Here is a 26,603-nt window from a genome sequence, read left to right on the forward strand (position 1 = left end):
AATGGCAACAAATCATCTTAAAAATAACAGAGCACCAGGACCCAACGGGTTTGGATGTATATTGTATAAAAAAAATTAGAGATACTTTGATTCCCAATTTGGTTCAATTATTTAAAACAATCTGGACTAAGGGCCAAATTCTAAACATGTGGCATGAATCCAGAATAATAGTAATACCTAAACCAGGGAAAGATAGTACTCAAATGGAAGCATACCAACCAATTACCCTCCTGAATCAAGATCACAAATTGTTCAAGTCAATCTGGGCCTTCAGGCTGAACAAAATAGTTTCACATATTGTGCACTTAGACCAAACAGGTTTTATACTTGGAAGGCACATCTCAGACCCTAGAGTTTTAAATATAGCTCATCATTCTATACAGCATGATTGTCCCCTTGCTTTGTTATTGTTAGATATCTTTAAAGCGTTTGATTGTTTAGAATGGCCATATTTACTGCATGTTTTACACCGCTTTGATTTAGGGGGAAAAATTATTTCAGCAGTTACTACACTATACTCTGAAAACACGGCAATTGTCCGCACAAATAAACACTCCATCAATCTGCATAGAAAGAGGAACAAAACAGGAAACACTTCCAACATGGAAGAGGTGGGAAAGAACAGGACTTCCAAGAAACAGATCAGAGGACAAACTCAGAAAAACAATATAAGGAGGACTCTCCAAAGACAAACAAAGGCAAATACGGAACAGACACAGGCAGGAATGAGTTTAAAAATACAGAAAAATAGCACGGTGAGAGAAAGCTTGGATGCCTGTCACGTGACAGGCTGCTAATGCAAATCTCCTGCAATCTTCCAGGTTCCCAGCCTTGCAAATGGATTATTTCTTGTATTATTTATCACATAAAGTAGTGCTAATCTTGCACTACATTCCACTAGCTAGTACGTTATGTGAAAAGGTCAAATATAATGTGAAAATTATCAGGTAAGAAATTGTCAGAATAAAAAATAAAGTGCAGTATGAAAGCAACCTCTATCTGCTCTGATCAGGAGGATATATGACTATGGGGGTTATTTCTTCAGACCCCGTGTCATGGTCAGATCACTATCTGGTAAAAATGGACCTCTTATTGCCGCACACCCTCCGCAGGGGACAGGGACCTATTAGGATGGTCCACCCCAGACGCCTGATGGAACCAACAGGATTCCTGAATGCACTGGAAGATTTGGAGCTGACTGAAGACCGCCCGGTCGAAACCCTGGTGACAGAGTGGAATACAGAGATCACCGGGGCAATAGACCGGGTGGCCCCGAAACGTCCTCTCCCCCTGAATAGAGCTCAAATCGCGCCGTGGTATACACCATGGTTGCAGTGTTTGAAGCAGGAAGTGAGACGACTAGAACGCCGGTGGCGGAAATCTCGCTCTGAAGACGATCGGACACGGGTTAGAGTAGCAATAGTGGCCTACCAAGTGGCAACAGAGGCAGCAAAGAGGGGTTTCTTTGCTGCTTCTATTGCATCTGCAGAATGTTGTCCCAGGAGGTTGTTCCAAGTGGTCCGAAGCCTGGTCGGTCCAGTTGCGCAGGAATCCTTGGAGCACTCTAAAGCCTCCTGTGATGTATTTGCAAAACATTTTGCTGATAAAATCGATCGTCTGAAGAGTTCGATTCCGTACGCCGTGGACACAGGAAGCGGGCCAGAGGCGGCCAGTTGCGATCCGGTCCGGTGGGATCGGTTTCAGCCTCTTCCCTCTGAGGAAGTGGACAAGGTGCTCTCTACTGTGAGACCGACCACCTGTTTGTTTGATCCTTGCCCCACATGGCTCATCATGAGCTGTAAAGAGAGACTGAGCGAAGGGATCAAGGCGGTGGTAAATGCCTCCTTGGAAGAGGGGGCACTGCCATCTGCCCTCAAGGAGGCGGTAATAAAACCCATCTTAAAGAAGCCCTCCTTGGATCCCCAAGATTTGAATAACTTCCGCCCAGTCTCCAATTTACCATTTCTGGGCAAGGTGATCGAACGCGTGGTGGCCAAACAGTTACAGACACACTTGGAGGAAGCGGATTATTTAGATCCATTCCAATCGGGCTTCAGGACTGGACATGGAACTGAAACAGCCTTGGTCGCCCTGGTGGATGATTTGAGGAGGGCGTTGGATAGGGGTGAATACTCATTCCTCGTCCTCCTGGATCTCTCTGCGGCTTTTGATACTGTCGACCACGGTATCCTTTTGGATCGCCTGGAGAGATTGGGAATTGGGGGCACTGTGCTACAGTGGTTCCGATCCTATCTCTCTGACAGGCACCAACGAGTGGCAGTGGGGGAGGAGGTTTCAGACCCTTGGCCTCTTAATTGTGGTGTGCCACAGGGCTCTATCCTCTCTCCCATGCTATTTAATATCTATGTAAAGCCGCTGGGGGCCATCATCAGGAGATTTGGGTTGCAGTGCCACCAGTATACGGATGACACTCAGCTCTCTCTCTCATTTAAGTCCTCACCGGAGTTGGCTGTGGAGACCATTTCCAAGTGCCTGAAGTCCGTAAGTGAATGGATGGGAGGCAACAGGCTGAAACTGAACCCCGACAAGACCGAGGTACTGCTTGTGGGAGACAAGAGAAGATTAGGAGATAGTGACCTGGTGCTGAATGGGGTTAGTTTGCCCCTGAAGGACCAGGTTCACAGCCTCGGGGTCATTCTTGACTCCCAGCTGTCCATGGAGGCTCAGGTATCAGCAGTGAGCCAGGCAGCTTGGTATCAATTGCATCTGATACAGAGGTTGCGACCCTATCTTCCGGTTCATCTGCTCCCACGGGTAGTGCACGCACTGGTCTCCTCTCGCTTAGACTACTGTAATGCGCTCTACGTGGGGCTACCCTTGAAGACGGTCCGGAAATTACAGCTGGTACAGAACGCGGCGGCACGGTTGATTACGAATAGCTGCCGGTGGGATCACATCACCCCGGTACTTGAAGATCTACACTGGTTACCAGTTGTTTACCGAACCCAACTCAAGGTGTTGGTACTAACCTTTAAAGCCCTACACGGTTTCGGTCCAGTGTATCTAAAGGAGCGCCTCCAGCATCACCAAGTATGCCGCCTGACGAGATCAGCCTCCCAAGACCTTCTCTCGGTCCCACCAGTTAAAACAGCTAGACTGGTGCGGACCAGAGAGAGGGCATTCTCGGTTGTGGCCCCCACCCTCTGGAACTCTCTGCCATATGATCTACGCCATGTCCCTTCCTTGGTAGGTTTCCGTAAAGGACTAAAAACATGGCTATTTCAGCGGGCATATAGAATCCCTAGTTAATTTTAGTTTTATAGTGTACAGATGAGGGTAAACTGCATATGTTATAATTGTATTTATATGTGTATTTTAAACTGTATTTTAAAATTAATTATGTACGCCGCCTAGAGTGGCTGTTCACTCAGCCAGATAGGCGGCCTAAAAATAAAATTTTATTATTATTATTATTATGCTAAACTATAGTTTGGTGGTACATGAATGAATCTGGGACTCACGAATTCCTCTCCTCCTCTAGTGCAATCATGATGAGATTGGAAACTTGTTTCCATTTTCAGCTAGCCATTCTTTGTCATTATGTCTAAATTGTGACAAACTCTTACACTTAACAATGTTTTTAGGGTAACAATGCAAACTGTGGTTTCTGATCCTGGCATATTTACCTAAATCATAGTTAAGACTTACGACAGGTACCGTGGCTTGTCTGAAACTGAAGCAAAAGCTTTGTATTTCCTCCTTGCAACTATGCCCAAGTCTCATGCACATAACACTAAAGAATACTTTAGTAGAGTTGCCAGGTGTCCAGTTTTCACTGGAGACTCTAGATTTTTCGGGTACTCTCCAGGTGAGTCACCTTAATCTGTGGACTCTCAGCTTTCTTTAAAAAAAAAAAAAAAAGTTTCTAGGTGGTTTGGTTCCTGAGATATACAGTAGGGCCCTGCTTTACAGCACTTTGCTTTACAGTGCTTCGCTAATACAGCGGTCTCAATTAGATGCAATTAGACTAAAGCTCCACTCATACGGCGCTTGTTCAGCTTTTACGGTGGTTTTCGGGCATCGCACACCATTCTATTCAATGGGTTGCGCTTTACAGTGGGGGTCCAGAACATAACCCGCTGTATGAGTGGAGCCCTACTGTACACCAAAAAGTCACCCACCCCCACAACTTCAGTTAAATGAACTCATAGCTGGCTGCTCTAATCCCGCTCTTTCAGGTTTTTAGTCAATAAGTGAAGTCAGGGTTGTGATTAACAGGGCAGTAACTAGAGCCCTTTGCAAGTCTGAAAACTTAATTTTTCCTGCTTTTCTGAAAATCTCATCAATTGAGTAAGTATACAGCTTTCAGTCTTTTTCTCTCTTGTGTGCAGGAGTTTAAATTTTCCTGGGCTGTTGAAGAGGGCCACTGTTTTGCAAACAATATGAAGCTTTAATCCAGTACTTGCTTTTCTGGGAGTAAAGATGCAATGCTAATCCCACATACCCAGAGTAAACCCCACTGAATCCAATAGGACTAACTTTTGAGTAGACGTGGTTAGGATTGTAAATGGATGGGACTTTTGAGTGAACAGAGCAAAGAATTGTGTTTGTTGTAAATCTTTCTCTCCCTCTCCAATCCTATTTTTTAAAGCAATTAGGCAGGGGTTACTTAAGTATCAGCATCCTCCGTGGCGCAGAGTGGTAAGCAGCAGTAATGCAGCCGAAGCTCTGCTCACGGACGAAGTTCGATTCCAACAGAAGGAGGAAGTCGAATCTCCGGTAAAAGGGGTCGAAGTCCACTCAGCCTTCCATCCATCCGTGGTTGGTAAAATGAGTACCCGGCATACGCTGGGGGGGAAAGAACTGGCAATCCCACCCCATATATACGGTCTGCCTAGTAAACGTCACAAGACGTCACCCTAAGAGTCGGAAACGACTCGCACTATAAGTGTGGGGACACCTTTACCTAAGTATCACTGCTTTTATTATGTAGGTAACTAATACTGATTTTTTAAAAAAATGTTCTGCAATGACCAGCTTGTTTTGATAATAAACTATTGTATGGGATGTATCTATTTTTACACCTCCAGAGTGTGTGTATATGGAGTCTTTCCAACAACCCTGTAAGGTAGGGTTGCAGTCTGGAAACAAAGACAGCTCACAATAAGAAATAAATCCCTTTAAAATCCAATAAGCATAAAAACAAGTATAAACAGTTGCCAAACAGCTTAAAGTGGCATGATTCTGAATTTTGGGTTTCATGAATGAAGTTCCTTATAACTTGAGGTTGCAGTTCTGTCCCTGTTTGAGTAAGCCCCACTGAATACATTGGGACTTGCTTCCGAGTAAACAAATGTAGGAATGCACTATAAATATCTTTACAGGTTGTGTAAATAATAAACATATCTGGTAGTCATGCTTATATAAATATTTCTTCATACTATGTCCTGATAAGTATCTGATTTCACACTAAGGTTGTACATCATTATTTTCTCTACATTTTAAGTGTGCCATTCTTCCTTGGAGTGTTCATGGTTCCCCCTCTATTGTTTTCATCCTGAGGGGCAGATTAGGCTGAGCGATGGTGAGCAGTCTATGGTCACCCAGTAAACTTTATAGCTGATTTCCATTTTAAAAAATTAATTAAAATGATTTACATGCAGGCAAAGTTCATTAAGTAGATCCACACAATGCATTTAAAGCACATGACTTCCCCTAAAGAATTCTGGAAAGTGTAATTTCCCCCTCACAGTTACAGTTCCCACCACCCTTAACAAACTATAATTCCCATGATTCTGTGGTGTGATTCATGTGCTTCAAATGTTTTGAACTTGCTTTAAATGAATGGTGTGGATCTGCACTAGGTATGATATGCATGCATTAGTGAATGGAAAAGAATAATTTTAAAAGATATTTTTTTAAACAGGAGAAGTGTTGTAGCTCAGTGGTAGGGCATATGCGTTCCATGCTAAGGTCCAAAATTCAATTTCTGGAAGAGACTATTGCCTGGAACCCTGGAGAACCAATGCTAGTCCATGTCATCAGCACTGACTTAGATGGAACGAAATGTCCTGAGTTGGTATAAGGCAGATTCCTTTGTTCCTAAAAATGGGAAAAGACCAAGGGCCACAGTGACTCTAAATTTTTTTATGCATTTTAATTACAACATTTATATTCCACTTTGTAAAAAAAAAATTCAACGCCGTTAACAGACAGAATTAAAGCAAAAATAAATATTGGCAAAAAGAGTTAAATACAGGTATTTAAAAATATTCAAAATAATAAAATCAACAATGAGTTAAAATAGATAAAAACAAAGCAAAAATGTTTTCAGCAGGTGCTGAAAAGAGTACAGTGAAGGTGTCTGCCTAATGCAATAGGCAGGGAGTTCCAAAGCGTATGTGCTGCCACATTTAAGGACTGATTTCTTACAAGAGCAGAACAAATACTATGTGGCACCCATAACATGGAAAGCACACCTTGAACATGGACTGGTAGCAAATCAGCAATCAGTGCAGATTTCAGAGCAGAGATATTATGTGCTGATAGGGTCTCATGTCAGCAGTCAGGCCACAGCATTCTGCACTAACTGCACCCCCTGGGTCAGGTTGTGCTGCATGCAGATTTCTGTGACCTTGGCTAACTGGCTGCCAGGATTTTTTTGGTTTTGGTTTTTGGTTAGAAATCCTGACTGGCTGTAGGATGCTGAGTTTTCTGCCTCACTCATAGGAATCTTGTTGTGGTTGGTATGGTATTGCATTTAAGAAATCATCACTGTCTTTTGTTTTTTTTCTTTTTCTATTTGCATTTTATTTACCTTTATCCTCACTCCCTTTCATCCATAGAAGCAACAACAGTGGTTCCATGCACTCTGCTGAATCCTCTTGAATTCACTGATGATGCCCCTTGTTTGTTTCTTGCCCAATAGGGGTAAAAGAGAATTCACATAATGGGAATTGTGGCTGCAATTTTTGTTCCCAAGCTGCTGCCTATGAAGGTGGACCAAACCATGTGTGTTTTCTCTCTGTCAATTATTATTCACTGGAATTGGGTTCGCTGTCAAAGTAAGTTTATAGCAGCCCACAGGGGAGACAGAAAAGAGTAGAGAATCTACTTAGTCTTACTCATTTCTCAGACCTTTTCCTGAAGTGAAGGGTCAAATCTGTAAAGAAATTTGGATGTTAAAAGGTAGGGGCAGGGCATTCGAGGCAGGGGGTTGCCAACCCTACTTGGATATGGATATCTTTGCAGAGGATCCCTAGTCAAGTTTTACCAACAACACAATCCAAACCATATCTTATTGAAAAGTCCTATTAAGTTCTGTGGGGCTTAGTCCATTATTGTTTTTAGAATTGCAGCCCTTCGGGGCCATCCATCTTTACTCCTGAGTGTTCCCATCTAACATCTCCACAGCACTGGGCTCCTTTTTTCCTGCAATGGCCTTCTGGTGACTGGCCTGGCCTGAGGGCACTTAAACCCTGTTTACCAGATGTGAGTTGGCTAGATTAAATGTTCCCTACCCAGGCTCCATCTTTTAGCTAAGATTTCTATCTTAATTTCCAATCAGAGAAATGTTTTTGTTTGAATTGTATGCGCTAAGCACCTGTGATTGATGCTTAATGTATCATGCTTAATGGCATCATGCGGGCCTGCCTCCATGAGATCACTCAGGCACACCCCTATGACATTTCTAGGGCCCACCCCCCAAATCTTAGGGTTTGGGATGCTTCTGACCTGGCATCCCTATTGGTTGGTAAACCACCTCTGAATACCTCTTGCCGTGAAAACCCTATGAATATATCCAAAAGCTTCATAGGGTCGCCATAATTCGTAATTGACTTGAAGGCATATAACAGCAAGTTGTACTAGTATCTTGGAGCTGCCTGAGGCCTACTTCACCTGAAGCCTCTGTTAGTGACACCCAGAAACTTATTGGTGCATATATTGTTCAGATCCACGTCTGCCTTTTGGATTGGTGTCACAGAAAGAAGATCCATTCATCTCTCTCTTCAAGAAGTAAGATTTGAAATTTGAAGTATACAACAGTCACACAGATCTACATTGGCTGCCAGTTGTGAAAAGGGCCTAACCAAGGTGCTTACAGTTGTGTTTAAATCCCTTAACCGCTTGGGCCCCATATCTGAGAGAACGCCTACTCCTATACAGACCTGCCTGTACCTTGAGATCTGCAGACAAGGCCCTCCTAGTGGTCCCTAGAGGATGAAATACACAGTGCTGAGTCTGGGGAATAGCCTTTTCAGTGGTGGCTCTGTGTCCCTTTCCACTGAGATGTGTCTTGGCCTCTTCATTAACCCTTTTAGAAAGCAGGTCAAGATGCACCTCTTTTCTTTTGGCAGGCTTCTTGATGAGGGCTGGAGTCAAAAATTGTTAGCTGTTTTTTTAAGAGCTGGATTTTTAGGGAAATTATGAAATATTTAAGGCTGCCTTTTCTTCTTCATCATCATCTTCTCCTCTTCCTTCTTCTCCACGTTGGGCCTGACTGATGAAGGACAATGTACCAAGCTCTTAAATAAATAAATATTCTCAAGTAAGCAGCATATACAAGAATTTTAAGAGCCAAAGGCTGAAAATGGATGAAGTACATAGCGCATATTCAATAGCAGCCATGCAACAAAGAATGAAACAGCTGAACTATATTCCTTCTCATATAGTGATTGCATCTTCAAGAAACAGAGTAGAAAAATGATTTATTAAATTTTCTTATTGAAATGAGATGAAAATCTACCTGCAGCGCACTCTGCCCAACCATCCAGTACTTTTTAAAGAAATCACTCTCAGTTTCAACTTCAGAGCTTGGAAAAGTTACTTTTTTTAAACTACAACTCCCATCAGCCCCATCCAGCATGGCCACTGGATTGGGCTGATGGGAGTTGTAGTTCAAAAAAGTAACTTGGATATCTTTATATATCAGCATACATATTGAAAATCCACTGAAGATTACACATACACATACACTCACACACATACACCTTGTGCAAGTAGCATTCTGCTGCTCAACTCTTGTTACACTTTCAAGAAGAAAATATTTAAATGATGATAGAAATGTAGAAGTTAATCAAATTTAATATTTGTGATCCTATGCACATTTACTTTAAAATAAATCCCATTACGTTTAACATGGCTTACTCCCCAGGAAATGTATATAATGTTGCAATCGTAGCTACAGACCACCTCCAAAAGCTAAAGAGGCTGACAATGGATAGGACAGATCACACATGTTTTGAAGACCCCAAGCAGTGTATTCTAGAAAGTTTTAAAAAATGCTATACAAAACAATGATTTCTTCCCCTTAAGGAATCTAGCCTTATTTCTTCTTGTTTGTTTCTTCTGGTTGGGTGATTAGTTATTGCCCCAATAACAGTTCAAGTTCCTGCTGCTGGAACAACAGATTTATGGTACCACCTCTTCCTGTCAGCCACTCCTGTCCTTTCCAAAGGACACAAACTGACATTATGACAACTAAGAAGGTAAATTAATAACATATTCATCACAAATCAATCAGCCATGATCAACAGGAAGCAACAATATGCGCAGGGTCTTCAAAAAGGAAACTGTTAATTAAAGACAGAGAAAACCCCAACAAACTGAATAATACTTTGCCTATCCATACTGCACCAGGATGGTGTTGCAAGTGCATTTTATTGCAAACCAAAAACTCACCATAGGTCAGGCATGAAAAACATGGAAGAACACAGAAAACAGGCAATCTAATGATTTGACAACAGCGTCTGGGTTTTCCATAAAACATGACTGAAAAAAAGAGGGGACAGAGAAGGGGAATGGCATGGAAGCAACCTACATCTCTCTCTGCCTGGTCCTCTGCAACAATACAAATCTTCCAAGAAAACATGTGGGCTGGATAGACACTGAAATGTCGGACAACTGGATGGATGGGCAGACAGCACTGCTTGATGAATGACAATTTTTTATTACCCCAACAGAAGATCCAATCATGAGAGTTTTAGGCTGCAATTGTATGCACTCATACTGGGAGTAAACTTTACTTAACTCAGTGGGTCTTACTTCTGTGTAACATACACAAGATTGGGCTGTACAATTCTGAAAGTGAACCTGGAACAAAACATTTGAAAATCCCCAGTCTAAAGTATTGTATATCACTTCAAGCAGATCCTGCACACTTTTTATTTACTTGCTTTTCAGATAGAAAATGTATCTTAGCTAAAGCTGCCAGCACCAGATATGGTGGAAGATAAAGAGTGCAATGCATTACCAATTAACTAAGAGCTAGTTCCTGTTCATGAGGCATAATAAAAATATCTTTTACCCTTTACAGCCTTTTAGAAGTGAAAAAACAGCCGTGTATCTTTGCTCTGTGTCTTGATGTCCACCTCCACTATATATCAGAGGGAAACAACCAAATTATTACTTTAATTCTTCTCCCTTGTTATTCATCATATATATAAGCTAATTCAGAAAAATGTATCATGATACAAAGATTGTTTCCAAATGCCAATAAAGACGACGAAACAGAGTGAGTTCCCATCCCCCCCACACACACCAAAGGCAGGCCCATTACTTTCAATATGGTCCCACTGAGGGTGCCTTTAAATATTAATCTTGCAGAATAGGAGTCACTTTTCCCTAAGTAATTTAAATTAATTTGCATTTTGTTGTATTCTTGCATGCTTTCAGAGCCCATCCAGAATTGAGAGTGCTCTAGAAATGTGTTTAGCCTGTAAAAGCCAAAGAAAGAACATTGGTTTCTGTTTTGTTATTATCTTGTTTTGCAGATGTGTGTTATAATGTATTCAGGACAAAATCAGGGAGGATAGTTAGAGGAGCACCCAAACTGTAAGTACTATTGGCAAGAGGAGAAGTTGGACACACCAGATAAAATGAAAGAGGTTTAGACATTTAAGAGCTATCCCTCTTTGAGGTCCATTTGTCAGTGAAGAAAACCAAAGCTGTCCTGCCAGTCAGCAACACCACTACCCAGTATTTAATCTTAGATGGGAGCACTAACCTCTATCACAGAGATCTGGCTGGTCGCTTGGGTAAGCAACTGACCCATCCTAATTGTGTCCAGTTATGTTTTCAGCACACCACCAACCAAAGCTTGTTGGTTGAAAAGGAATCATTGCCAAGAGGAGTCTACTGGGATGTCATATCCCTTGCCACATTCCCTCTCTGAAAAAGTACCAATTTTGAGTGGTTGTACCTGGTGCAAACAGATATACTGCCCACCTCATTGCCCAACAGCCTTCCCTACCTGAACTGAGCTAATCTTCAACAGTGATGGCTTTTGGTCCTGGAGGACTTCAACATTCATACCAAGGCCTCTCTGATAATTTCAGGGCTTCATTGGTACCAGGACAACTATGGGTATTTCCCAGACCTTCTTGAGCCCACACACATGACAGGTGACATCACTATGACAACCAACTCTATCTCTATTCTGAATCTGATCAAGATGTATTCATGGAAATCCTGAAGACTTTTTAGATGTCAGGTGAAGAACATACTTTGTCCCATTCTGCCTTTAATAGCTTTTAGTACTTGAAAACCTTTTTGGTTGCTAGTATTTATTTTGGATTCCCCCGCTTTTATTTTTTTACTGTTTAGGTGTGAGTGTTTTTCTGGGTTTGACATATGCTATTTTATTTTATGTTTTATTTTTTAATTTTGTATTGTAAGCAACCTTGACACTATGTGCAATAAGGCAGAGAAAAAATACAGTCAATAAATAAAAAACCCAGCTAGTTAGGCGAGAGGTATCTTGGTGGGTCCTTATCCACGTAACTAACACCCCACAGACCACTTCTGTAAAAAAGACCCATGCAATAAGCTCATGCCGCCCTGGGCTCCTGCTGGGAGGAAGGGCGGGGTATAAATCAAATAATAATAATAATAACAATGACGTATCAATTAAATATTTTTCTGGTCACTTGGGAGGTGTTCACTGAAAAACAGTTCCCAGGCAGCCAGGCTAATGTTTAAATGGCTTTTCAGTATCAGGGTTTTAAGTGTCTGTCTAGTGGAGTGGATAAAAGGTCCATGGCATGATGTATACAGTACAACCTAAACTACAAAAGATGTTAATTTATTATAGAGACAGGAGATCCCACAGTAAACTAATGCAAACTGCTGATGATGCACTAAATCAAAGTGAGTGATGAACACAAATATAGCAACAACTGAAGTTCAAAAGGATACAAATCTGTAAGATCAATGAACTGCCAAATGGCAAATGAAATGTAATGTAGACAAACTCACAGAAATACACATTGGTCTAAGAATAATCAAACCATGCAAAAGAGACATGCAAATGGATTCTTCTTAGAAGATCTGGATATGACAGAAGATATCTCTTTAAACAAAGTAATCCTAAAGTTGAAACGGATTACTTGGATCCATACCAATCGGGTTTCAGGACTGGTCACGGAACTGAAACAGCCTTGGACGCTCTGGTAGATGATATGAGGAGGGCATTAGATAGGGGAGAATTCACCTTTCTTGTCCTCCTCGATCTCTCAGCGGCTTTTGATACTGTCGACCACAGTATCCTTTTACAGCACCTGGAGGGATTGGGAATTGGAGGCACTGTATTACAGTGGTTCCGTTCCTTTCTCTCCGATAGGTACCAACAGGTAGCATTGGGGAAGGAGGTTTCAGACCCTTGGCCTCTCAATTGTGGTGTGCCACAGGGCTCTATCCTCTCTCCCATGCTATTTAACATTTATATGAAGTCGCTGGGGACAATCATTAGGAGATTTGGGCTGCAGTGTCACCAATATGCGGATGACACTCAGCTCTATCTCTCGTTTAAATCTTCACCAGAGTTGGCTGTGGAGACCTTGTCCAAGTGCCTGGAATCCGTGAGTGGATGGATGGGAAGGAACAAGCTGAAGTTGAATCCCGATAAGACCGTGGTGCTACTCGTGGGGGACAAGAGAAGGTTGGGAGATGTTGACCTGAAGTTCAATGGGGTGAGTCTACCCCTGAAGGACCAGGTCCGCAGCCTTGGGGTTGTGCTTGATTCCAGGCTGTCCATGGAGGCTCAGATTTCGGCAGTGAGCCGGGCAGCCTGGTATCAATTACACCTCATACGAAGGTTGGAACCCTACCTTCCTGTTCATCAGCTCCCACTGGTAGTACACGCCCTGGTCACCTCTCGATTGGATTACTGTAATGCGCTCTACGTGGGGTTACCCTTGAAAATGGTCCGGAAACTACAACTTATACAAAACGCGGCGGCTCGACTACTAACAAATATTCGCCGCCGGGATCACATCACACCAGTGTTGTTCGATCTACACTGGCTTCCAGTTGTCTTCCGAGCCCAATTCAAGGTGTTGGTATTAACCTTTAAATCCCTATACGGTCTCGGCCCAGTTTATCTAAAGGAGCGCCTTCAATGTCACCAATTATGCCGCCCAACAAGATCAGCCACACAGGGCCTTCTCTCAATCCCGCCGACAAAAACAGCTAGATTGGCGGGAACTAGAGAGAGGGCATTCTCAGTGGCGGCCCCCACCCTTTGGAACTCCCTCCCACAAGATCTACGGCACGCCTCTTCCCTAAATGTATTTCGTAAAGCCTTAAAGACCTGGCTCTTTCAACAGGCCTTTGGGATTTCCGGGGAGGGTTAACTTCTATGACTGAAATGCCTCTTACCCTGCACTAGTATTGTTGTTGCTGCTGTATTGTTTATATATTGTATTAATGTATTTTATCACATTGTGTTTTAACTGTTTACATGTACGTCGCCTAGAGTGGCCATCGGCCAGATAGGCGACACATAAATTAAATTATTATTATTATTATTATTATTATTATTATTATTATTATTATTATTATTATTATTATTATTAAGGTATACTTGATCTTCAACACTCTATTTAAAGCCCATATTCAAAGTGAAACATATGTAAATAGAAATTGATCTTTCTAAATATAATAATAATAATTAATAATAATAATTAATGATGATGATGTAGGGATTCAAAATTTAAAAAAACAATTTATACTATTAGCTTACTGCAATACTTAGAACTGAAGACCAGCCCAAGATATCCAAAGTCCAAAATATCCAAATTGAATTCCACCAATGTACAGCCATGAACAAAACAACTTAAAATTGTGATTTATAGAAATTTACACACATCAGTCATTGCCCATCAGCCAGGAGAGGGGGAAAACTTTCTCCTAATGGTTTGATTTCTTCATCCACTTATAGTTACATAAGACTGGCTTTGGAAAAATGCTAACTTTTTTCATGTGCTGCCATATTAGCTTTAAACATTCTCTCAGAAATAGACATTAGTTTGGCATAGTGGTTGGACAGTTGGACTAGGAACTGGGAGACTTGGGGCTCAGTCATGAAGCTCATGTGTGACCTTGGGCCAGTCACTGTCTTTCAGCCTAACCTACCTCACAGGGTTGTTGTAAGGATAAAATGGGGAGGGGAGAACTATTATTTATTTCTTTAGTTATTAGATTTATATCCTGCCCTTCCTCCCAGTATGAGGACCCAGTATGTATACCACCTGAGTTCCTTGGTGGAAAGGTAGGATAAAAAATGCAATACATATAATAAAAAATGTGTGCACGATGGAGATATTTATTAACAATTCCATCCCACCCTTTCTCTAAGGAATTAAACGGCGTAAACGGCCTTGGACCAATGTACCTGAGGGACCGCTTATGCCCATATGTATCTGCCCAAGATTTAAGATCATCTGCTTCTAGTCTCCTCTGCATGCCTGGAGTGAAAGATGTTAGACTGACAGGCACATGGGAGAGAGCCTTTTCAGCCGTGGCCCCCAAGCTTTGGAATACCCTACCCCAAGAAGCCCATTCTGCTTCCTCCCTGATGGTTTTCCAGAGACTTCTGAAAATGGTCTTGTTCTGGAGAGCCTTTGGGAGGGACTGCAGGTAAAGCCTGACACTGATTTTATGCCTTATATGTTAATTTTTACCTCAGTAGTCCCTTCAGTACCACTCCCTATATATGCATATATGTGTGTGTATATGTATCTATATTATTTTATGTATTTTAATTACATTTTATGTATTTTAATTTATTTTAAAGTTTTTGTGATTTTTATTGTTTACAATTTTATTATGTACGGGCTCGATTTTATTGTAAGCCGCCCGGAGTGCCCTATTATAGGGTAGAAGGGTGGGATAGAAATATTTTTAATTAAAATGGTGTTGATGGGTTATTCCATTTTATTCTCACAGCAACAATGGAACTACATTAGGGTGAGAGATAGTGACTTGTCAAGTTTACCTGGTGAGCTTTGTAGGTAAGTAGGTATTTGAATCTTGGCTCCCCCAGTGAAACACTTCAGCTATTATACCACACTAGCTGTCTATTTCTACCTTCTATTTCTTCCAGTAATAATTTCCAATGATTAGTTGAAGAAATTTTTGGATGCTTTTTGGGGCCAAGACTTATAAAGTGGCTTGCAACGTATTAAAAATACACAGAATATCCAATCAACACTCAAATGTAACCATAAATTACCATGAACCCATTGTGAAATTAACAATAAAATGGCAGTATCAATAGCAATAAGAGCATCCAGCTGAGCGTAATAACAATAAAACTAAATAAGATAGTTTTAATGATTTCAACACCAAATTACAGCTAAACCCAATTGGCTTAAGCTGGGTATATTAACAATCTGTAAATTCCTGCACATAAGTTTCTGGTGGATTTTTTTTTCTAGGAAAAGCATACCTAGATAATAAGATATATGTGCAGTCATATTATAGAAACTGAAAAAAAAACCCTGGATGTTTCAAGAGAATTCAGACACAACTCTATTTCAAAATGCTACCAGTCATAATCCTGCTAAATTTCTGGGAGAAAAAAAATAGTTCTCTGATATCTTTTCAGCCATTGCCATACTAAATACATCTTTATATTGTACAGATGGTATGTTTATTTAACTTTTGTTTTTTATTTTATCTTTCAGACTACTGGCTTGAAAATAGAATTGCCATGTTAAAATATGACCTGATCCCAGATGTAATTTATTTAAATTTCAGATTGAAAAGCTTACTAGGAACAGATAAGATTGATTGCTCTTTCCATCTTAGCATAATTGTATTTCAGGTGAGCATCAATTTACTTTAAAGGACACCTCTAAGTAACAGACTGCATCATACATAATTCATCAATCACAGCTGCCTGTTACATGATTTACTTAAACAGATTTCACTGGAATAAAGGGAGTTGCATTGTTTTTCTGCTTGGGTTTGTTTTTGGAAACTTTAATTTACTTGGAATTACTTCTGAAAAGAGTTTATCCTTGGCAAAGAACAAAATAAATTTCTCTCTGTTCAAAATTTCTCACTTTTTATCTAGATGTGCTGGCTATTAATTTTTTGTTAAATTCGAAATGAGTTTTCAAAACATCATTACGGCAATTAAGAAATCATGCAAATCAAAAGTAAACTATAAGAGTTTTGATAAGGGAGAAAAACATTTTGTCACAATATTATGATAGTTTCCAAAATAATGTGTGTGAGGGTTGTTGTTTTCTTTACTTTCAGTTTCTGAGAAATCAAAATCTAACTGCAATCTTCCTGGAATCACTTAAAAAATATCAACAAAGATAGCAATATTTCTCAAAAAGGCACACATTCATAAAGGATGCAAAAGAGTAGTCATCTGACACGTTGACAATTGCATAAATCACTTTAATTTTCCAAAATAGCACAAGGTCTCATGTTAAACAATTTTTCCCCCTGTTAAATTCAGTCTAAAATATTTATCAGAAATGTAACAATTGACATTTCAAAACTCAGCAGATATATATGCAACAAAAATACACTGGCACAAATACAAACACAAACACACAAGAAAAGAAAGAATGTTTTCTACATACTTGTAGGCCCATCTGAAACACTGAGTGACCCATAAAATTAGCGAGCATTCGAATTAAAGCTGCACCCTGTAAAGATAATCCACAAAAAAGTTGGATTTTTAAAAACACATTCCCATAGTAATAACATATGTAATACACATTTATTCCAACAGTCCTTTTAATAATTAATATAGGCTTATAATTAATAATTGCATAAGTAGTAGAGCCAATGTGGTGTAGTGGTTAAGGTGTTGGACTACAACCTGGGAGACCAGAGTTTGAATCCCCACACAGCCATGAATCTCACTGGGTGACCTTGGGCCAGTCACTGCCTCTCGGCCTCAGAGGAAGGCAATGGTAAACACCCTCTGAATACCGCTTTCCATGAAATCCCTATTCAAAGGGCTGCCATAAGTCAGAATTGACTTGAAGGCAGTCCATTTTATTTTTTCATTTTTTCAAGTAGTAGGAAGTACTATGAAAGTATAAGTAGAAGAAAATAAAGTCTTCTCATTCCCTCTACACACTCTATGAACTCACACATGCTTTGTGGGGGGGAAAGAGATAAAAGGAATATTGTAGTAGTAGAAAAATGAGTTATTGGGAAGTGGGTAGCTAATAAACCATAATATATATAAATATTACAAAATGTAGTGACATGTTACAAAGCACATTTCTCATAGCTAGCACAACCACTCGTTGACCTCAAGAAGAAAAGTATAATGAGATGGATCAAATAAAAAAACAATATTCTGGAGATAGCAAATAGCTATCATGCCTGTTAGTCATTGATAGTCTTTATCCTCCATGAATTTGTCTAATCCCATTTTAAAGCAATCTAAGCCATCACCAAACGTTATAGTGAATTCCACAATTTAACTTATGTGCTTGGGGCTTTTGAAGGTGTTTAAAATAACTAAGGGGCAATGCACATAATCATTTCATTGTGGCTATGCAGTGAAATCCTCACAACTTCACTTAAGATGATAGGGTGTGGAGTTGGTCAAGAGGAACCCATCTGGTGAATGTTCCAATACATAATGAGTTTGTGGGTGAACGCTATCTTGTTGAACACCTTAAAGTTATTAATGTGATACTGCATTACAGCCTACTCTCAAGACCAATTTTATACCAATGTCTTACAGTCACAAAGGCTGTGTTCACATTTACAAAACTAAGCAGTGACTCAAGCTGCTTAGCAGCAGTTGTCAGTTCACCTTCCTTTTTCTTCTCGACAGCACTTTCTTTTATATCTTCAAAGACCCTGAGCAGGCCTAAGCTTAGGAATTTTGCCCAGAGACTCTGGTTTTTGGGGGTCCTCTCCAGGTGAGTCACCCCAATCTCTGGACTCTTAGCTTTAATTTAAAAAAAGTTTCTAAGTGGTCTGGTTCAAAAGATATACACCAAAATGACAGCCCCCCCCCCGGCAACTTCTGTTAGAAGCCGGCTGCTCTAATCCCTGCCCTTTCAGGTTTTTAAGTAAGTGAAGTTAGGGTTGTGATTGACAAGAGATTTCCTGACCTCCAAACAATAGCTACAGCCCATTGCAAATCCTGAAAAGTTTCCTTTCCCTGCTTGTCTACACAGCAGAAGATGAGTGAGTGTATAACTTTCACTCAGCAGCAGCAAGATTACCTTTCTACAATAATATAGCAGGAAATCTATAACTGAAGACCACAGCAGGATCTTGGTAGGCATGCACCGTAAACAATTTCAGTTACAATTATAATAAAAGTGTACATGCAGGATTTTTTTCAATTACTTGCAAAAAGTAGCATATTATAAATTATTCTTTTCAACTTGTACAACCAGAGGATGTAGACAGGATCCTTGGAGAGGTGAGGCCCACCACATGTCTACTAGACCCTTGCCCTTCCTGGCTTATTAAAAGTGCCAGAGGGGGCCTGGCTGAGTGGGTGAAGGGAGTGGTCAATGCCTCCCTACAACAAGGCAGAGTTCCAATGTGCCTAAAGGAGGCAATTGTAAGGCCTTTGCTGAAAAAGCCCTCCCTGGACCCGTCTATTATGGATAATTATTGCCTAGTGTCTAATATCCCATTTCTGGGCAAGGTAACAGAGCTTGTGGTGGCCTCCCAGCTACAGGGATTCCTGGATGAAACGGAGTATCTAGATCCATTTCAGTCTGGTTTCAGACCTGGTTATGGGACGGAGACGGCTTTGGTTGCCTTGGTAGATGACCTACGCAGAGAACTGGACAGGGAGAGTGTGTCCCTGTTGGCTCTGTTGGACCTCTCAGCGGTTTCGATACCATTGACCATAGTATCCTTCTGGGTCGCCTTGCCAGGATGGGGGCACCGTTTTACAATGGCTCCGTTCCTTCCTGGAGGGGCGAACCCAGAAGGTGGTGCTGGGGGATTCCTGTTCGACTCCTTGGCCGTTGGCCTGTGGGTCCCTCAGGGTTCAGTTTTGTCCCCCATGCTATTTAATATCTACATGAAACCGCTGGGAGAGGTTGTCCGGAGATCTGGGGTTCGGTGCCATCAGTATGCAGATGACACCCAACTCTACTTCTCCTTTCCACCTAATTCCAAGGAAACTGTCTTGGTTCTAAACCAGTGTCTGATAGCAGTGGTGGACTGGATGAGGGTGAACAAGCTGAAGCTTAATCCAGACAAGACAGAGGTGCTCCTAGTCAGTCGAAAGGCAGATCAGGGAATAGGGGTTCAGCCTGTGCTGGATGGAGTTACAATCCCCCTGAAGATGCAGGTTCGCAGTTTGGGTGTGCTCCTAGACTCAGCCTTAAACCTCCAGGTTTCTGCGGTGGCTAGGAATGCTTTTGCACAGTTAAGACTAGCGCGCCAACTGCGTCCGTTCCTGGAGTCGTGTGATCTGGCTACGGTGACACATGCCTTAGTTACATCCCGCTTAGACTACTGTACCGCGCTCTACGTGGGGCTGCCTCTGAAGACTGTTCAGAAACTTCAGTTGGTGCAACGAGCTGCAGACAGAATGTTAACTGGGGCTGGTTACAGGGACCATACAACTCCCCTGTTGAAAAAGCTCCAGTGGTTGCCAGTCTGTTTCCGGACACAATTCAAAGTGCTGGTTATGACCTATAAAGCCCTATACGGCTTAGGTCCAGCCTATCTGTCAGACCGTATCTCCCTATATGAACCTGCCCGGGCCCTGAGATCTTCAGGAGAGACCCTTCTCATGATCCCAACACCTTCACAAGTGTGACTGGTGGGGACACGAGATAGGGCCTTTTCGGTGGCTGCCCCTAGGCTCTGGAACTCCCTCCCTAGGGAGGCAAGAATGGCCTCCTCTGTGCAGTCCTTCCACCAACAGCTAAAGACTTTTTTCTTCCGGCAGGCCTTTGGAACTGAAGGCTTTAAGGGTAGTGATTGAAGAAGGTGCTGTATGTTATTGTTTTACTTGTATGATCCTAAACTGGGTTGCAGTATTTTAACTGTATATCTAATTGGTTTTAACATCTTAATAGTTTAATCCTGTTTTAATGCTGATTTTATATGTTTATAGGTTCTTAATGATATGTACTCATTTTTATCTGGAAGTCACCTTGAGTTCCAGTTTGGAAAATGGGCAGGGTATTATTATTATTATTATTATTATTAATAATAATAATAATAATAATAATAATAATAATAATAATAATAGTTATCTTTCAAATAACTTTTGAACAGAAATTTGAAAAAGTGTAAATGCTACAGTTTATGATGACATTACTATGTGTTATACTTTTCTAATTATAAGGAGTCAAAAAAGTTTAAATTTTCCTGGGCTGTTGAAGAGAGCAGTTTTTTTGTCTAATTCATAGACTGTTTTGAAAACCTTCCCAATAGCTTTAATCCTATACTCACTTTTCTGGGAGTAAAGCTGCAATGTTAATCCCACATACCTGGGAATAAACACCATTGAATTTAGGAGGACTTAGTTTGGAGTAGACATGGTTAGGATTGTGAAGTAAATCAGTGGAACTTTTGAATGAACATAGCAAAGGATTGTGTTGTAAATCTTTCTTTCCCCCTCCAATCATTTTTTTAAAGCAAATGGGCAGGGCTTACTTAGGTGTCACTGCTTTTATTTGGTAGGAAACTAATACTGACTTTTAAAAAAAATGTTTTGCAATGACAGACTGGTTTTCACAATAAACTATTATATGGAGTGTATGTATTTTTACATCTGCAGAGTGTGTGTATATGGAATCTTTCCAACAACTTTGTGAGGTAGAGTTGGAAACCATGGTAGCTCACAACAAAAAATGCATCCCTTTAAAATCCAGTAAATATAAAAACAAGTATAAAACAGTTGCCAAACAGGTTAAAGTGGCATGAGTTTGAATTTTGGGTTGGGTGAGTGACATTCCCTATCACTTCAGGTTGCAATCCTGTGCATACTTCCTTGTTTGAGTAAGCCCCATTGAATACATTGGGATATGCTTCTGAGTAAACATGCATGGGATAGCACTATAAATATATTTATAGGTTATGTAAATAAAAAAGATATTTTACATTCATGCTAATATAAATATTTCTTCATACTGTGTCTTGATATGTATCTAATTTCATACTATGGTTGTATATTATTATTTCCTCTACATTTTAAGTGAGCCCTTCTTGCTTGGGGTGGTCATGGTTCCCCTCTGTTTTTATCTCAAGGGGCAGATTAGGCTGACAGATGGTGAGTATCCCATGGTCACCAAGTAAACTTTGTAGCTGATTTCCATTTAAAAAAATAATTAAAATGATTTATACAAAGGAACAGTTTATGACATAACTCAGATCCACATAATATATTTAAAGCACATTCAACTTGGATTTAAAGTGCATGGCATCCCCCAAAGAATCCTGGGAAGTGTAGTTTCCCCCTCACAGTTAGTTAGTTAGCTAGTTAGTTAGTTTTAGTTAGTTAGTTATACCCTGCCCTTCCTCCCAGCAGGAGCCCAGGATGGCAAACAAAAGAACTAAAACTTTAAAACATCATAAAACAGACTTTAAAATACATTAAAAAAATCTTTAAAAACATTTTTAAAAAACTTTCAAGACATTTTTTTAAAAAAGGTAATTTTTTTTAAAAAGGTTTAAAAACATTAAAAAGCAATTCCAACATAGACACAGACTGGGATAAGGTCTCAACTTAAAAGGCTTGTTGAAAGAGGAAGGTCTTCAATAGGCACTGAAAAGGTGCTGCCACACTGACGGTACATTTCCTATGTTTTACAGAACAGATCTCCTGACAAAATGGTATCTGCAGAAGGCCCTCACCTGCAGAGTGCAGTGATCAACTGGGTATATAAGGGATAAGAAGGTATTTCAGGTATCCTGGTTCCAAGCTGTATAGGGCTTTGTATACCAAAACTAGAACCTTGAACTTGGCCCAGTAGCAAACAAGACAGCCAGTGCAATTCTTTCAGGAGTGTGGTGACAAGTTGGCGATACCCTGCCCCAGTGAGGAGTTTTACCACTGCATTTGGCACCACCTGCAGCTTGCGGACCAACCTCAAGGGCAGCCGCACATACAGTACATTACAGTAATCCAGCCTGGAGGTTACCAGTGCATGGACAACAGTGGTCAGGCTATCCCACTCCAGAAACGGCCACAGCTGTCTTACCAGCCGAAGCTGGTAAAAGGCATTCCCAGTCACTGAGGTCACCTGGGCCTCTAGTGACAAAGATGGATCCAGGAGCACCCCCAGACTATGGACCTGCTCTTCCAGAGGGAGTACAACCCCATCCAAAACAGGCAAATGACCAATTATCTGAACTTGGCAACCACCAACCCACAGTGCCTCCGTTTTGCTAGGATTCAGACTCAGTTTACTGGCCCTCATCCAGCCCACCACCGAGTCCAGGCAGCAGTCCAGGGCTTGCACGGCTTCTCCCAATTCAGATGCTTAAGGGAAATAGAGTTGGGTATCATCAGCATACTGCTGAAACCTCGCCCCAAGCCTCCTGATGACCACTCCCAAGGGCTTCATATAGATGTTAAACAGCATGGGGGACAAGATGGTACCCTGTGGCACCCCACAGCACAACCTTGGAGATAAGATTGGAACCAGTGTAAAACAGTGCCTCCAATACCCATCTCACCAAGTTGACCCAGAAGGATACTATGGGCAATGATATGAAAAGCCGCTGACAGATCAAGTAAGAGTAACAGGGTCGCACTCCCCCTGTCCTTCTCCCGATAAAGGTCATCCTTCAGGGCGACCAAGACCAATTCAGTCCCATAGCCAGGCCTGAATCCAGACTGGAATGGGTGAAGATAATAGTTTCATCCAAGCGTACTTGAAATTGCTGCACCACAAGCTTCACAATCACCTTCCCTAAGAAGGGGGTATTTGTGACCAGTCAGTAATTGTCACAGACCAATGGGTCAAGGGTGGACTTTTTCAGGAACAGTCAAATCACTGCCTCTTTCAAGGCGCCTGGAACCACTCTCTCCAGCAATTATGCATTGACCACACCCTGGATCAACTTAGTGAAACCCCCTCAGCAAGCTTTAATAAGCCAAGAAGAGCAAGGGTTGAGAGGACATGTTGCTGGCCGCATCATCGCAAGCACATTGTCTACGTCATCAGGCCGCATCAACTGAAACCGTTCCCAAGAAGTTGTAGCAGATGTTGCACTGGACACCTCATTGGGGACTAGATGTGGATGGGGCATCAAGACTGCTATGGAGGCGAGCAACTTTACCCTCAAAGTGCCTTGCAAACAACTCACAGTGGGCCTTCAAAGGCTCCATTTCCTGGAGCTGATGTCAACAGACCCCTGACAATATGGAAAAGCTCCATTGGATGGCTACTTGAGGATGTGATGATGGCAGAGAAGTGGGCCATCTTCGCCGCCATCACCACCTCACAGTAGGCATGTTCATGATGTCTTAACTCGTGCCCAATCAGCTTCACAGCAAGTCTTTTGCCACTTGCACTCTAGCCGTCGTCCAGCCTGTAGAGGAGCTGCACTAGGTATGCTGTGCATTCATTAGTGAAATGCAAAGAACAATTTTAAAATATATTTTTTAAACAGGGGAAGGGCTATAATTCACTGGTAGGGCACATGTTTTGCATGCAAAGGTCCAAAATTCAATCTCTGGGAAAGACTAATGCCTGGAAGCCTGGACAGCCAATGCTTGTCCATATCATCAGCACTGACCTAGATTTTACCAAATGTCTTGAGTTGGTATAATATGGCAGATTCCTTCATTCCTAAAAGAGGTAAGGCAACCAAGGGCCACAGTGACTTGGAAATTTATTTATTTATTTATGCATTTTATTTACAACATTTATATACCACTTTATTGTAAAAAATTTCAAGGCAGTTTACAGAAAGAATTAAAACAATAACATTACTGGCAAAAAAGGTATTTAAAAATATTCAAAATAATAAAACCAACAAGGAGTTAAAAACAGATAAAAAGCATAATAGCTTCTACATGACTGGGTAGGCTTGCCTAAACAAAAAATGTTTTAGCAGGTACTGAAAAGAGTACAATGAAGGTGCCTGCCTAATGTCAATAGGCACAGAGTTCCAAAGTGTAGGCGCTGCCACACTAAAGGATCAATTTCTTACAAGAGCAGAGCAAGTACCATGTGGCACCCGTAACATGGAAAGCACACCTTGAACTTGGACTGGTAGCAAATTGGCAACTAGTGCAGATTTCAGAGCAGAGATGTTATGTGCTGATAGGGTCTCACTCATGTTAGCAATCATGCCACAGCATTCTGCACTACCTGCAGCCCCCAGATCAGGTTGTGCTACATATGGGGATTTCTGTGACCTTGTGTGATAGCACAATCCTAACCGTATCTACTCAGAAGTAAGTACTGTTGAGTTCTATGGGGCTTAGTCCCTAAGTATGTGTTTAGAATTGCAGCCTTCAGGGGCATCCATCTTTATTCCTGAGTGCTCCCATCTAACATCTCCACAACTTTAGGCTCCATTCTTCCTACAATGGCCTTCTGGTAACTGACCTGACCTGAGGGCACTTAAACCCTTCTTGCCCAAAGCAAGTAGGCTAGATTAAATGTTTTCTACCCAGGTTCCCTAAGATGGTGAGAAGGAATGATTCCATCACTTCAGCTGGACCTAGGAAAACCCTTATTCAGTTAAGATTTCTATCTTAATTTCCAATCAGAGTTTTTTGTTTGTTTATTTGAGTGGTATGCTCTAAGCAACTGTGGTTGATGCTTAATGTATCATCATGCTTAATGGCATCACTAGGGCCTGCCCCTGAAATCTCAGGGTATAGAATACTTGACCTGGCAACCCTACCCAAGCTGTATGTAAATCTTCTGGTATCTCACTAAAAAACATTTCTGAAATAATCTCATGATTTGTTTTTCAGAAACTCAGACCACCCTGTAATCTCAAATCCATTTAAACAAAAATAGGACAGCAGGTTGCAAAGAATTCACACAAGGAACTGCACATTATTTTTGTCATTTGAATAGCAGCCAACAAGCAATATCCAAGTCACTTTTACAGAACACTCATTTTGTTGACACTAGACAGACATAGCTGGGTGCCAATATAAAATTTAGCTTATTAGGAAATTCATAGCATGAATTAAACTTTGAGAACAAAGCATGTCAAACTTTAATGTCAAAAATGACATTAAAAATCTTTCATAAAATTAAGAAATTAAATTTGAAGCCCCTTTTTGAATGTCTTAAAATGTGTTTTGATAAATTCCCTAATCCTAAATGAAATTTCACTCAACTCAATGAAATGTACATAGGCTCTGCTTTTGGTTTTTTAAATGAAGGCCGGTCGAAGTTGAAATCCTAAGCATATTTACTTAGAAGTAAACCACACTGAACTCTGTGGGACTTCCTTCAGAATAAATGAATGTAGGATAGGTAGTTGTCTTATTGATATCAATGGGACCTGTAGGGTAATACATATTTGTAATCACACATATCTAGGCCCCTTTTTTTCACTTGCAGACTTCCACCTAAACCAGAAGTGGGAAAATGCAGGCCCAGAGCCTAAATATAGCCCTCCAAGCCCCTCACAACAAGCAAGTAGAGTCACAGCTTTTTTAGCGGCATATCCCTGGTTGTAGAAGTTACTGCCCATGGAGATTTGCCAAGCTTTTAGTAGGCATTTGAAGACTTTTTATTCAGAAGGCTTTAAAAAAACTTATTGTTTCTATTTTATATTCCTGGGTTTTTTTTTTTTCACATTGGATTGATGTTAATGGCATTGTATTCTATTGTTTTGCTTGATTTTATAAGCCAATTCTATCTTGCTAAGTGGGGTAAAAGTTTGCAAAGTGGGACATACATACTTAAAATAAATTTAGAATAATCCAAAATATATCCGTGAATCCCCAGGCAGTTTCTATTTCAGTTTTTCTAAAAGCAAATACCTGTAAATATATTTGTAGGCAACACATATTCTCCATAGTTGGAGGCAATATGCTTCTGAATATCAATTGCTGGGAAATCATGGTTCCCCGATTACTGAGAACCCAAGTTGTGGCACAGCAGGCATCTGATGGGGAAGGAGGATGGTATCATGCTCCCAAGCACAGGAGAGGGGTGGGTTGCTGTCACAACAACCAATTTGCTCCCTGCTTCGCTCTTGCACGAGCTTCATCTGTGGACAGACAAGAGGGAGAACTAGCCCTCCTGCATCCACTCATGGGCTATTTAAGAAGGCCCACACCCTCTCTTCAGCCAGTCTGGAGAAGACTTCCTCACCCGCCCACCCTCACTTAAAGATGTCCAGTTTGCTTCGTCTTCACGCACACACACCGCTGTGGACTGGGTCAGTCACTGTTTGCTGGGGTTGGGAAG

At 41.1% G+C, this 26,603-nt stretch overlaps 1 protein-coding gene across 4 annotated transcripts in view; it reads right to left on the reverse strand.

Annotated features, from left to right (window-relative positions):
* The window catches only part of TRHDE (thyrotropin releasing hormone degrading enzyme), a 393,299-nt gene that overhangs the window by 155,099 nt on the left and 211,597 nt on the right, over positions 1–26,603 (reverse strand). For 3 of the 4 annotated variants that reach the window (XM_061639727.1, XM_061639725.1, XM_061639728.1), the window contains one exon: positions 16,842–16,907. The exons of the other annotated variant lie outside the window; for it this stretch is intronic. In XM_061639727.1, coding sequence (XP_061495711.1) covers positions 16,842–16,907 — 66 coding nt within the window. The remainder of the gene's footprint in view (positions 1–16,841; positions 16,908–26,603) is intronic. 4 annotated transcript variants of the gene reach the window in all.

This window comes from Rhineura floridana, chromosome 8, assembly GCF_030035675.1.
Source record: "Rhineura floridana isolate rRhiFlo1 chromosome 8, rRhiFlo1.hap2, whole genome shotgun sequence".
NCBI lineage: Eukaryota > Metazoa > Chordata > Lepidosauria > Squamata > Rhineuridae > Rhineura > Rhineura floridana.